At 38.3% G+C, this 12,920-nt stretch overlaps 1 protein-coding gene across 1 annotated transcript in view; it reads right to left on the bottom strand.

The window, feature by feature from the left end:
• Positions 1-12,347: 12,347 nt before the first annotated feature.
• The window catches only part of LOC133539942 (oxysterol-binding protein-related protein 10-like), a 64,832-nt gene continuing 64,259 nt past the window's right edge, over positions 12,348-12,920 (bottom strand). The window contains exon 12 of the mRNA XM_061882322.1: positions 12,348-12,711. Coding sequence (XP_061738306.1) covers positions 12,655-12,711 — 57 coding nt within the window. The 3' untranslated portion in view covers positions 12,348-12,654. The remainder of the gene's footprint in view (positions 12,712-12,920) is intronic.

Below are 12,920 nucleotides of genomic sequence, written 5' to 3'. Positions count from 1 at the left end.
TAAGCATGCGCTAATTATTTTGGGAAGCGAGTTATTCAAGGCAGGCGCATACTATATGGCCTGTGGCAATTCAAGGAAATATTAATATTAATATTTATCTAAACAAAACACTAGAAATGTACGAAAAAAAGAGCGAAAAAATCTGAATATAAAGCAAAAAAAGATGAATTTTAAACTAATAATTGAAGGCCTACTGAAACCCACTACTACCGACCACGCAGTCTGATAGTTTATATATCAATGATGAAATATTAACATTGCCACTCATGCCAATATGGCCTTTTTAGTTTACTAAATTGCAATTTTAAATTTCCCGGGAGTTTCTTGTTGAAAAGGTCGCGGAATGATGACGTGTACGCGTGACGTCACGGACTGTTAGGAAATATTAGCGCTGCGCACACACACAGCTAAAAGTCGTCTGCTTTAACGGCATAATTACACAGTATTTTGGAGATCTGTGTTGCTGAATCTTTTGCAATTTGTTCAATTAATAATGGAGAAGTCAAAGTAGAAAGATGGAGTTGGGAAGCTTTAGCCTTTAGCCACACAAACACACGATTATTCCTTGTTTAAAATTCCCGGAGGTGAAGCTTTACTATGGATCAGAGCGGTCAAGCGAACATGGTTCCCGATCACTTGTCAACCGGCAGGTTTCGGCGAGAAAATTGTGGTAAAAAGTCGCCTCTTACTGGAGATCTGCGGAGCTTGTGCCGTCCATGCAGCAGTGACTTCCCTCAGACACTGGCGTCAAGACACCCGTGGACACACCCCTCCGACTTTCAGGTACTATTTAACTCACTAAAACACTAGCAACACAATAGAAAGATAAGGGATTTCCCAGAATTATCCTAGTAAATGTGTCTAAAAACATCTGAATCGCTCCCAATGCAATCGCCTTTTTTTTAAAAAACTTTATATTTATTTAATTTTTCTAGTCCTTCGCTATTAAATTCCTCATCCACAAATCTTTCATCCTCGCTCAAATTAATGTGGAAATTGTCGTTTTCCCGGTCCGAATAGCTCTTGCTGCTAGAGGTTCACATTATAAACAATGTGAGGATGTGAGGAGCCCTCACACCGGTGACGTCATCGTCTGCTACTTCCGGTAAAGGCAAGGCTTTTTTATTAGCGACCAAAAGTTGCGAACTTTATCGTGGATGTTCTCTACTAAATCCTTTCAGCAAAAATATGGCAATATCGCGAAATGATCAAGTATGACACATAGAATGGACCTGCTATCCCCGTTTAAATAAGAAAATCTCATTTCAGTAGGCCTTTAAACAGTTGTGGATTTTCAATTCTTAATATATATCTAAAGAAAACAACACAAGAAATGTACGAAAAAAAGAGCGAAAAAAATCAGAATATAAAGCAAAAAAAAGCTTAATTTAAAATTAATAATTAATAACAATATACTTAGTCTGTATATATATATATATATATATATATATATATATATATAGCATTTTTTTTAGATAATCCATCCATCCATTTCCTACAGATACAATCAGGGGGAAGGCGTGGTACAACCTGGACAAGTCGCCACCTAATCGCAGGGCCAACACAGATAGACAGACAATATCCATCCATCCATTTCTACCGCTTATTCCCTCTGCGGTTCTGGGGGGCACTGGATTCTATCTCAGCTACAATCAGGGGGAAGGCGGGGTAAACACTGGACAAGTCGCCACCTCATCACAGGGCCAACACAGATAGACAGACAACATTCACACTCACATTCATACACTAGGGACAATTTAGTGTTGCCAATCAACCTATCCCCAGGTGCATGTCTTTGGAAGTGGGAGGAAGCCGGAGTACCCGGAGGGAACCCACGCATTCACGGGGATAACATGCAAACTCCACACAGAAAGACCCCGAGCCCGGGATTGAACTCAGGAAGCCTGGGATAATATATATCTTTATATAACTAAATACATTGTTCTCTCTTCTGCCACACGTTATTTGCATTTATGCTTTTTTGTAATAATTTATCTTTGGCCTTGTGTCACTATTTCAAAAGTGTAGTGTCACTATCATAAAGTCCATTTCAATATCATAAAAGTGTATTTCACTGTCATAAAATACAGTGTCACTCTTTGAAAGTGCAGTTTCAATATCATAAAGTGTAGCGTCACTATTATAAAGTGTAGTGACACTGTCACAAAAGTGTATTTTATCATTATGATGTTTTTACTATCAAAAAGTGTAGTGTCACCAACATAAAAGTATAGTGTCACTATCATAGAAATGTAGAGTCACTATCATTAAGTGTAGTGTCACTATCATTAACACATAATATTTAATTTTTTCTTAGATAATACAATATCAAAATGCCTCCCCGCCCCATACTTGACTTTTCAGCATGTAGAAAAAGTTTAGACACTCCCGATCTAAAATATTACAATATCTCAAAATAAAAAATAAAATATTGTTCAAATGTAAACAAAGCTTGATTAGGAAGTTAATCAAAATGAAATAATACTAACTTGTGAATTAATTTATTTGAAAAACTACAACAATAATACAAACTGTTAAATATTTAGCTGAACATTAATATTTTTGTACAGGCAGAATTTTTGACACAATAAATCAGGGGTCTCCAAACTTTTTTTCAACAAGGGCAACATACTGAAAAATCAAAGTTTGTGAGGACTTTATGTCAACCTTACAAAGTGTAAAATTGTTCGGTATTAATACCAACATTTTAGCTTTTTCTCATGACGAAATGTATTTTGCCCATTTTTGTTATATTTTTAAGGTTGTATTATTTCCAACAACATGTCAATAAGTCTCAAGGTGCGCACCACAAATGGCCCCCAAACCACATTTTGGACACCCCTGCACTAGGTTATGCAGTTACACAATCATTATTATTATTAATTTTATTTGTATTCCATTCTTACTTGGGGAAAAAAAAACACCAACAGTAAAAATGTAATTATTAATAATAATATACTTAGTCACAGGCAGCATGGTGGGACAGGGGTTAATGCATCTGCCTCACAATACGGAGGTCCTGAGTAGTCCAAATTCAACCCCGGGTTCGGGATCTTTCTGTGTGGAATTTGCATGTTCTCCCCATGACTGCGTGGGTTCCCTCCGGGTACTCCGGGTTCCTCCCACTTCCAAAAACATGCACTTGGGGATAGGTTGATTGGCAACACTAAATTGGCCCTAGTGTGTGAATGTGAGTCTGTCTATCCGTGTTGGCCCTGCGATGAGGTGGCCATGAGGTAGAAAATGAGGTAGGAAATGGATGGATACTTAGTCACCTCTGATACAAAGTGGACACAAAGTTATGTATATATATATATATATATATATATATATATACATATACACACACACACAGTATATATGTGTGTGTTTTCGGCTTTGTTTTCCAACTAAAAATATCAAAATTACATATAAAGAACGAACAACAAACCATTTGGCACTCATCGAGGGTGGACGCTCCCCTTTCCTCTCCCTTATCTCTCCTTCTTGCTTCTTTGTTTTGTCTCGTCTTAACTTTCTTGTTGCCACTTTTTGCACTGCTCTCCAAATCTAAACATTGGAGCTATTTACTGGCCTCAACAAAATTGACTAGATCTTGGTTTTGGGAGAACCTGCTGTCGTGACGAAGCGGTTGTTGCTGGACACACGGGAGAAGAAGGAGGGCCGCGTGCCTGGCGACCCATTTCTGTCGAGGACGTGAAGATATCCACCTATTCGGAATTAGGACAACAGGACATCTGCTGATTGGAGTAAGCGTTGCTCTGGTTTGTCGACAAATTGGAAGTTGCTGGCAGTCGTCAAAGTACCCCAAAGCTGCCACAAATGATTGGAGGATACGGAAAGAACTCTGGATTACATCGGACTGTCTACCCCACAAGTTTTGAGTACCAGTCATAGACAATTTAGGGTGAAAAGAAAATTCTATTTTCACCCGCATAAAAATCATTCTAAATTGGATTGTTTCCCTGGCTTCGAGACTCTCCCTAAGGACAGCGCAGCGAAGACACAACAAACTCCCTTCTTGTCTCTCATGGACACACACCTGTTGTTGTTGACTTTGGACTAGCGACTGCAATACACCAAGGCCGCGGAACAGAGACACACTACGGGCTTACACACACACACAACACACACACACATATCCACAAAAATATACGCCACACATACACACCCCCACCACCCCAACCCAACGCCCTCGACGCAAATCCCGTAGGGGTGATGAATGTATGGTCAGCGCCTGAGAGCTGCGACCTACCACCATGACCTTGAACTACCTTCCCTCTGTTGCTAGATATCTCGAAATGTCTGTTGTAATATGTATATGTGCTTTGCTATGAAGGTTTTTTCCCACTCCAGACTGGGCCCCCTTAGGAGCCCAGTCTGGATTGTATTTTTTTACTCATCCTTCCCCAGTGTTTACCTTTTTCCCATCTTTTACGGAGCGCCTTATGGCGACCCATCAGCGTTCTTGTTCTGTAACCCTGTACACTGTTTGTCTAATCTTGAACAGGTTTGTGCTGAAAACAAAGTTTCGTTGTACTTGTGCAATGACAATAAAGACCTATCCTGTCTTATCCATTTGGCAGTGTTTACAGTGGAGTTATTGGCAATCCCAGCAGCATTACAATGGGTAGCAGAGTCAGCTAAAAAAGGTGGTGTGGTCTGCTCCGACTCAAGGTCAGCTTTAATCTATATCCAATATTTAAAGTCGCCAAACGGACAATAAATAGGTAGTGACATGTATGAAATACTGTTCAGGCTTGAGAGTGTACCGGTGTAAAGTTATTATGGCTTCCAGTGAGTGCACAGAGGCTTGAAGGGAAATTAATTGGCAGATCAGCTGGCAAAGCAGGCAGCACAAGAAGGTACCTCTCAGTAAAGCAGAGTCAAGATCATTTATTAAAGGGGTCATATTATGATATTTTTATACATGCAAAACACTACCTTGTGGTCTACATCAGGGGTTCACAACCTTTTTTTCAGTGATGTACCCCCTGTGAACATTTTTTTTAATTCAAGTACCCCCTAATCAGAGCAAAGCATTTTCGGTTGGAAAAAAAGAGATAAAGAAGTAAAATACAGCACTATGTCATCAGTTTCTGATTTATTAAATTGTATAACAGTGCAAAATATTGCTATTTTGTGGTGGTCTTTCTTGAACTATTTGGAAAAAAAGATACAAAAATAACTAAAAACTTGTTGAAAAATAAACAAGTGATTCAATTATAAATAAAGATTTCCACACATAGAAGTAATCATCAACTTAAAGTGCCCTCTTTGGGGATTGTAATAGAGATCCATCTGGATGAATCAATTTACTTTTAAATATTTCTTTAACATCAATATTTATGGAACATGTCCATAAAAAATCTAGTTGTCAACACTGAATATTGCATTGTTGCATTTCTTTTCACGGTTTATGAACTTACATTCATATTTTATAGAAGTATTATTCAATAAATATATTTATAAAGGATTTTTAAATTGTTGCTATTTTTAGCATATTTTGGCATACCTTCAAGTACCCCCAAGGGTACGCGTACCCCCATTTGAGAACCACTGTACTAGACAACCACTGAGCTAGCGTTTTAGCTAAGTAGTTAGCCTGCGAGCAGGATTTTGTCAGGGAAGGGGGATTTTTTCCCTTGGCAAGCTTTTAATTGTGATGAGACCGAAAAATATCCCGAAGCTCAATCTCAGTAAATAACTTAAATTTGGAACACTGCATCATCGTTTTCACAGATTTTTGGTTGTTAGAGGTAGGGTGTTTTAATATAGAGCTATAAATCTTTTTTTAAAGGCACAAAAAACAGGTTGAGTATCAAAAAATTTACATAGATGAATATAAAACTTAGCCAATAGTATAATGAGGTTGCAAAGGTAAAATTCATTTTCAATTTTTTTTCAATACAGTGTAAAACCAAGTATATAATATTTAATATATATTATTGTTTTAGTTGCTTAAAAGATATTCCTGGCTCTGAATTTTTTTCATTGCTATTTTTATGTTTTTGTGCATTACTTGTTGCCATCATCATTAAAAGTTAGTTTTTTCGCAACATACTTTTTACTTTTATTCAAGTAATTTGGGTGACTACTCCTTACTTTTACTTGAGTAAATCATCTCTAAAGTAACAGTACTCTTACTTGAGTACAATTTCTGGCTACTCTACCCACCTCTGTTTCTATGTCAAAAACAACAATACAAGTAGAAGGTAAATCTACTGAAGAGATGTTGGTCACACTTTATTTTTAATAATAATATTGTATTATTTTATGTTGTAAACCCAAAAAATAAGTAACAGCTAAATCTACTGTTCATATGTTGTCTACTGTACTTTTATAGAAAGCTTCTTGGATACTGAAAATGTGATCAGAAAAGGTGTCCTCTTGTTAATTCAAGCTAAAGTGTTGCTTGCGCTTTATTCAAATAAGATGTGAATGCATTGTTTAATAATTGTTGTTTATTTGTTTGTTTGTATCATAATTCATGTATACATCATTCCTTACAACAAATAACAATAATTGTTGATTACTTGTTTACATTATAATTAATGTACAGTATACATCATTCCTCAAAAGAAATAACATGAATTGTTGTTTACATGTTTGTTTTGTATCATAATTCATGAATACATCATTCCTTACAAGAAATAACAGCAATATAGGAAAGTTCACCTGTAGTAGCTACTATTTATTTCCCACTCACACTGCTTGATCTGTTTTGATAAAAACAATGACTGAATTCATTTCAACTCACTCAAAAGTTTTGGATGGTATCATTCTAAAAAAAATATATATATCGTCCTTGAATCGTATCGGCAACCTCAAATTCTGAATTGAATCGTTAAAGCGACTCGATACACCTCTAATATATAATAATAATTTTGGTAATTTCCTAGTAGGTGGATTGAAGAGAAGAATCATCTTTACGTAGGGAAGGAAGAAGCAAGAGGACAAGGTCTGGTTCCTGGTAAGAAGAGGCTTTTCTTGTGGTCTTGGTCAAAGATCTTAAGGGCCTACTGAAACCCGCTACTACCGACCACACAGTCTGATAGTTTATATATCAATGATGAAATCCTAACATTGCGACTCATGCCAATTTAGTTTACTAAATTGCAATTTTAAATTTCGCACCAAAGTATGCTGCTGAAACGTCGCGGTATGATGATGCGTGCGCGTGACGTCACGCATTGTAGAGGACATTTTGTTCCAGCATCGTTCCCAGCTATAAGTCGTCTGTTTTCATCGCATTATTCCACAGTATTCTGGACATCTGTGTTGCTGAATCTTTTGCAATTTGTTCAGTAAACAATGGAGACATCAAAGAAGAAAGCTGTAAGTGGGAAGCGGTGTATTGCGGGCGCATTTAGCAACACAAACACAGCCGGTGTTTCATTGTTTACATTCCCGAAAGATGACGGTGAAGCTTTACTATGGAACAGAGCGGTCAAGCGAACACGGTTGAATTAGACCACACACACAAATTACAGTGTATTATGCAGCGATCATTTCGAAAGATCGTGTTTCGAAGAGGGTCCCTTGCGAAGGGCAGAGATGGGCATCGCCACTACCCGTCGACTGGTGCTGAAAAAAAGGTGCGGGGCCGACCTTCAGGTTGTACAGGTACGACCATATAATCTCACTAAAACACTAGTAACACAATAAGCAGATAAGGGATTTTCCACAATTATCCTAGTAAATTTGTCTAGTAACATCTGAATCGCTCCCACTGTATAGTCTTTTTTATTTTTTCTAATCCTTCACTCCCTCTTTCCTCATCCGCGAATCTTTCATCCTCGCTCAAATTAATGGGGAAATCGTCGCTTTCTCGGTCTGAATCGCTCCCGCTGCTGGTGGCCATGATTGTAAACAATGTGAGGATGTGAGGAGCTCCACAACCCGTGACGTCACGCGCACATCGTCTGCTACTTCCGGTACAGGCAAGGCTCTTTTATCAGCACCAAAAGTTGCAAACTTTATTGTCGATGTTCTCTGCTAAATCCTTTCAGAAAAAATATGGCAATATCACGAAATGATCAAGTATGACACATAGAAAGGACCTGCTATCCCCGTTTAAATAAGAAAATCTCATTTCAGTAGGCCTTAAAAGTGGCAGTAGAGTGGAAAAACAAGTTCCCTCCATAATGAAGCTGTTATCCTATATACTGTATCTAATGTATGACATAAAAAGACTTCCAAAGTTTCCGAGTAAATAGATATGATCAAAATAGAATCAATCTCACAGCGTTTCCCGAGCCATTTTTGAGAGGTAATGAGGAAGCCAGTCCTGTGATCTGTGACATAGAGGAAGAACCACAGATCCCTTCCCCTTCAACAACAATTTTAATCAAGCAAGACTTTGTGAAAGCCAACAACGATTATTTTGGGAAGAATTATGATCCAGAACCTTAAGTTTTTGAGTCGGAACACAAAGAGGATGAGCAAAAAGTTTTAGAGGCCGAGTACTAAACGGATGTAACTTTATTTTGACACCATAGCATTAGCAGCATTGCTGGGTGCTAAAAATATATACCAACCTTAATAAAACATAATAAAACAAACACTTACTGTAATATTTATACTCTTGCTGGGATGTCGACCGATAGGACGCTCACATAATTTCGTTTAGATGAAGAATCAGTCTTCGCAAAGGGTTAAACAAGGTTTTGGCCATGTGAAAGTGGACCAGCTTTTTGGTCCATGGCCCCATTTCTATACTACCAGGTGAGAGATGCATGAATTATAATCCAGAATTTACTTTTAGCAAGTTTGAGACCAAGCAGAAGCTGCCGCCGGCTTTTAGTGTGTCAACATTAGCGGCGTAAGATAGCATTAGTTCGCCGCTATCAATGCGCTGCTAAAATAGTCCGTCTGCGTTGGTGCTTTAAACAACAATATCACTCATATTTGGTTAATATTCAAGTCACGACATGTGAATGGAATATTTTTGGCGCTTTCTGGATGTTTTTAGAGGGTATAATGAACGCAACAGAGGACCCTCCATCTGTTGACTGAATTGTTAGATATTTAGTTACCATTTAGAAACCATAGACAAAGCCAAGCATATGTGTTCTTGTCCTACATAAGGATTGTGAATGATAAACGGCACATCTCTTTACAATTTGTGCGTATTTCCAGTGTGACTGATCTAATAATATAGTCAGAGTGCTGAAGTGTTACTACAGTGGCGTAGAATCTACAAGAATTGCTGAAGATGGCCGACCGAATTTCTGGCATTTTGTGGTGTTTACACGGTATTTTCACATACTTTGCAGATGGTAAATACAATTGAATACGGTTTAAAGGGCAAGCGGGGAAAAAAAATGGATGGATTAAGTATATAAAGTCAACTTGTTTTTACACTCTACTGCTACCTTAAATATATAGCATGCAGATTAGATAACAAAAAATGTCTGATCATCGAAGTAACTAACCTCCTTCACTCTTTAATTTCCATCCCTAGGAGGTCTGGTTCTCAGGACAGGACCGATGCGGGGAGATAAGGGTCTTCTTAGCATCAAGAGCCAGATTCTCATAGGTATGTGTTGATGCCTACTGAACATGTTTGCTTGCAGTTATTACCAATGTTATTAACTACCTTTATTAATAGCTATTACCAATGTTAAGTTTGTGGGTCCGTCAGCTGGACGACAAAAAGGCAGCAGTCTGATGTCATGTTCCTTCTGGAGTCTTTGAAGGTACCCATCCATCTTCTTCCACTTATCCGAGGTCGAGTTGCGGGGGCAGCAGCCTAAGTAGGAAAGCCCAGACTTTCCTCTCCCCAGCCACTTCGTCCAGCTCGTCCCGGGGGATCCTGAGGCGTTCCCAGGCCAGCTGGTAGAGATAGTCTTCCCAACGCGTCTTTGGTCTTCCCTGTGGCCTCCTATCGGTCGGACGTGCCCGAGGCGTTCGGGTGGCATCCTGACCAGATGCCTGAACCACCTCATCCGGCTCCTCTCGATGTGGAGGGACAGCGGTTTTACTTTGAGACCCTCCCGGATGGCAGAGCTTCTCACCCTATCTCTACCCGGCGGAGGAAGCTCATTTTGGCCACTTGTACCCGTGATCTTGTCCTTATGGTCATAATACAAAGGTCATGACCATAGGTGAGGATGGGAACGTAGATCGACCGGTAAATTGAGAGCTTTGCCCTCCGGCTCAGGTCCTTCTTCGCCACAACGGATCGATACGGCGAAGACGCCGCACCGATCCGCCTATCGATTTCACGATCCTCTCTGCCCTCACTCAAGACTCCGAGGTACTTGAACTGCTCCACTTGGGGCAAGATCTCCTCCTCAACCCGGAGATGGCACTCCACCCTTTTCCAGGCGAGAACCATGGACTCGGATTTGGAGGTGCTGATTCTCATCCCAGTTGCTTCACACTCGACTGTGAACCGATCCAGTGAGTGCTGAAGATCCTGGCCAGATGAACCCATCAGGACCACATCAACTGCAAAAACCAGAGACCTTATCCTGCAGCCACCAAACCAGAGACCCTCAACGCCCTGACTGCGCTTAGAGATTCTGTCCATTAAAGTTATGAACAGAATCGGTGACAAAGGACAGCCTTGGCGGAGTCCAACCCTCACTGGAAACGAGTCCGACTTACTGCCGGCAATGCGGACCGAGCTCAGACACTGATCATACAGGGAGCAGACCGCCACAATCAGACAGTCCGTTACCCCATACTCTATGAGCACTCCCCACAGGACTTCCCGAAGGACATGGTCGAATGCCTTCTCCAAGTCCACAAAGCACATGTAGACTGGTTGGGCAAACTCCCATGCACCCTCGAGGACCCTGCCGAGAGTATAGAGCTGGTCCACAGTTCCACGACCAGGACGAAAACCACACTGTTCCTCCTGAATCTGAGGTTCCACTATCCGGCGTAGCTTCCAATCCAGTACAGCTGAAAAGACCTTACCGGCAAGGCTGAGGAGTGTAATCCCACGATAGTTGGAACACACCCTCTGGTTTCCCTTCTGAAAAAGAGGAACCACCACCCCGGTCTGCCAATCTAGAGGTACCGCCCCCGATGTCCACGCGATGTTGCAGAGTCTTGTCAACTATTTGAAGGTACAAAACCATAAAAACCACAACATATTGCTGAGCCAGCAAAACACAAACATTCTCAGTACGTATTTTGAAACTCCTGTTGTGTAATTTATAAAATAACTTTTCAGGATTTACACCAGGGGTGTCCAAAGTGCGGCCCGTGGTACATTCTGAAAATACTATTTGAAAAAGCATACTGGTGAAATGTAACAAGAAAAAGTTGCAATGTCGACTCTAATAACAAAACTATCAGTTTTTTTTTCTTTAAAGCTGTCATTTCTCAAAAAATAAAAATTAATAAAAATCAATGTTGTTATGAATATTTGATTTTTTAAATTATTTTTTTACATTTTATGTATTTGATTATATTTATTATTATGAATAATATTACAATTATTATCAAGCCTCCAATTACTTCACATCCAAAATATTGCTTTGACATATTTTGGGGGGAAAATATTGCATATACAAAGTTTTCTTTGACAAAAAGGGCAAAAAAAAAAACATGAAAAATTAATTTTAAAAAAATTACAATAGATGGATGGATCTCAACTTGATCAAAAGTCTTGAGCGTTGAAAGTAAAACTAATAATTGTAAGACCCGTATTTTAAAAAAATCTATTTTATGACCCCCCCCCCCCCCGCCTTTTTACTTAATAGAAAATGTGTGATTAAAACTGTCATTATTATTTTTATTTAAATTAATTAAAATCAATGGTTTTATGAATTATAGAACAATTTAAGTCTCAAATTACTTGATACTAAATATTTCACTTTGGAAAATTTTCTTGGGGAAATATTTCATATTTTGTTTTTACCATACAAAACTGTTTTACTTAGACAAAAAGTATATAAAACATCCTACGATTAAAAATATAAATATATAAATATATATATATATATATATACATATATATATATATATATATATATATACACACATACACACATACGTGTATATATATACACACATACACACATACGTGTGTATATATATATATATATATACACATACACACATACGTGTGTATATATATATATATATATACACATACATACGTATATATACACATACAAACATACATATTATTTTCTTCTTTCATTACTTTACATTTACAAAATTTTCTTGGGGAAGTATTTCATATTTTGTCTTTACCATACAAAACTGTTTACTTTGACAAAAAGTATATAAAACATCCTTCAATTAAAAATAAAATAAATAAATAAAAAAATAAAAAAATACATAAATATATATATATATTTATATATATATATATATGACCTGTTTATGACTGAGAACAGGAGGGGAACACTAAAGGTAAAAAAAAAAAAAATGTCTATACTGTATTGGTTTTGAAAATGAAAAATATCAAAATGGCCCCCGAATGCTTTGATTTTTCATTGTGCGGCCTTCAGTGCAAAAAGTTTGGACACCCCTGCTGTACACGGTGAAAGGCCTTAGAAGCGTCTACGAGCACAAAGGTAAAATGTTGAGATTAGTTCAGTTCGAGCTGAGATGTATCCTGTTTGAAAGTTTGATTGTCTTTTTGGGATTTGAATTCACTTATGTTGATGATTCCTCTTTGATCTTCTTTCAAGGCTTCTGGTCCAGAACTTTCCACAGCGGGTTGTGGTACACCCACGCTTCACCCTGCACACCCACAAAAACACACAAAATGTATACTGGATATGTATACCGTATTTCCAAACACACTATGTAGCAAACATGAATGTTTTTTGGATATATTGTACTTGTCAGAGTAGTTCTCTTGCAACATACTTAAGTATTTTTGTGAAATATGAACACTTTTTCTACAAAACCCAAAACTGGTAAAGTTGGCATGTTGTGTAATTCATAAA

This window comes from Nerophis ophidion, linkage group LG21 (genome assembly GCF_033978795.1).
Source record: "Nerophis ophidion isolate RoL-2023_Sa linkage group LG21, RoL_Noph_v1.0, whole genome shotgun sequence".
Taxonomy (NCBI): Eukaryota; Metazoa; Chordata; class Actinopteri; order Syngnathiformes; family Syngnathidae; genus Nerophis; species Nerophis ophidion.
The sequence above is the reverse complement of the archived record's forward strand: the minus strand, read 5'-3'. Positions and strand labels throughout refer to the sequence as shown.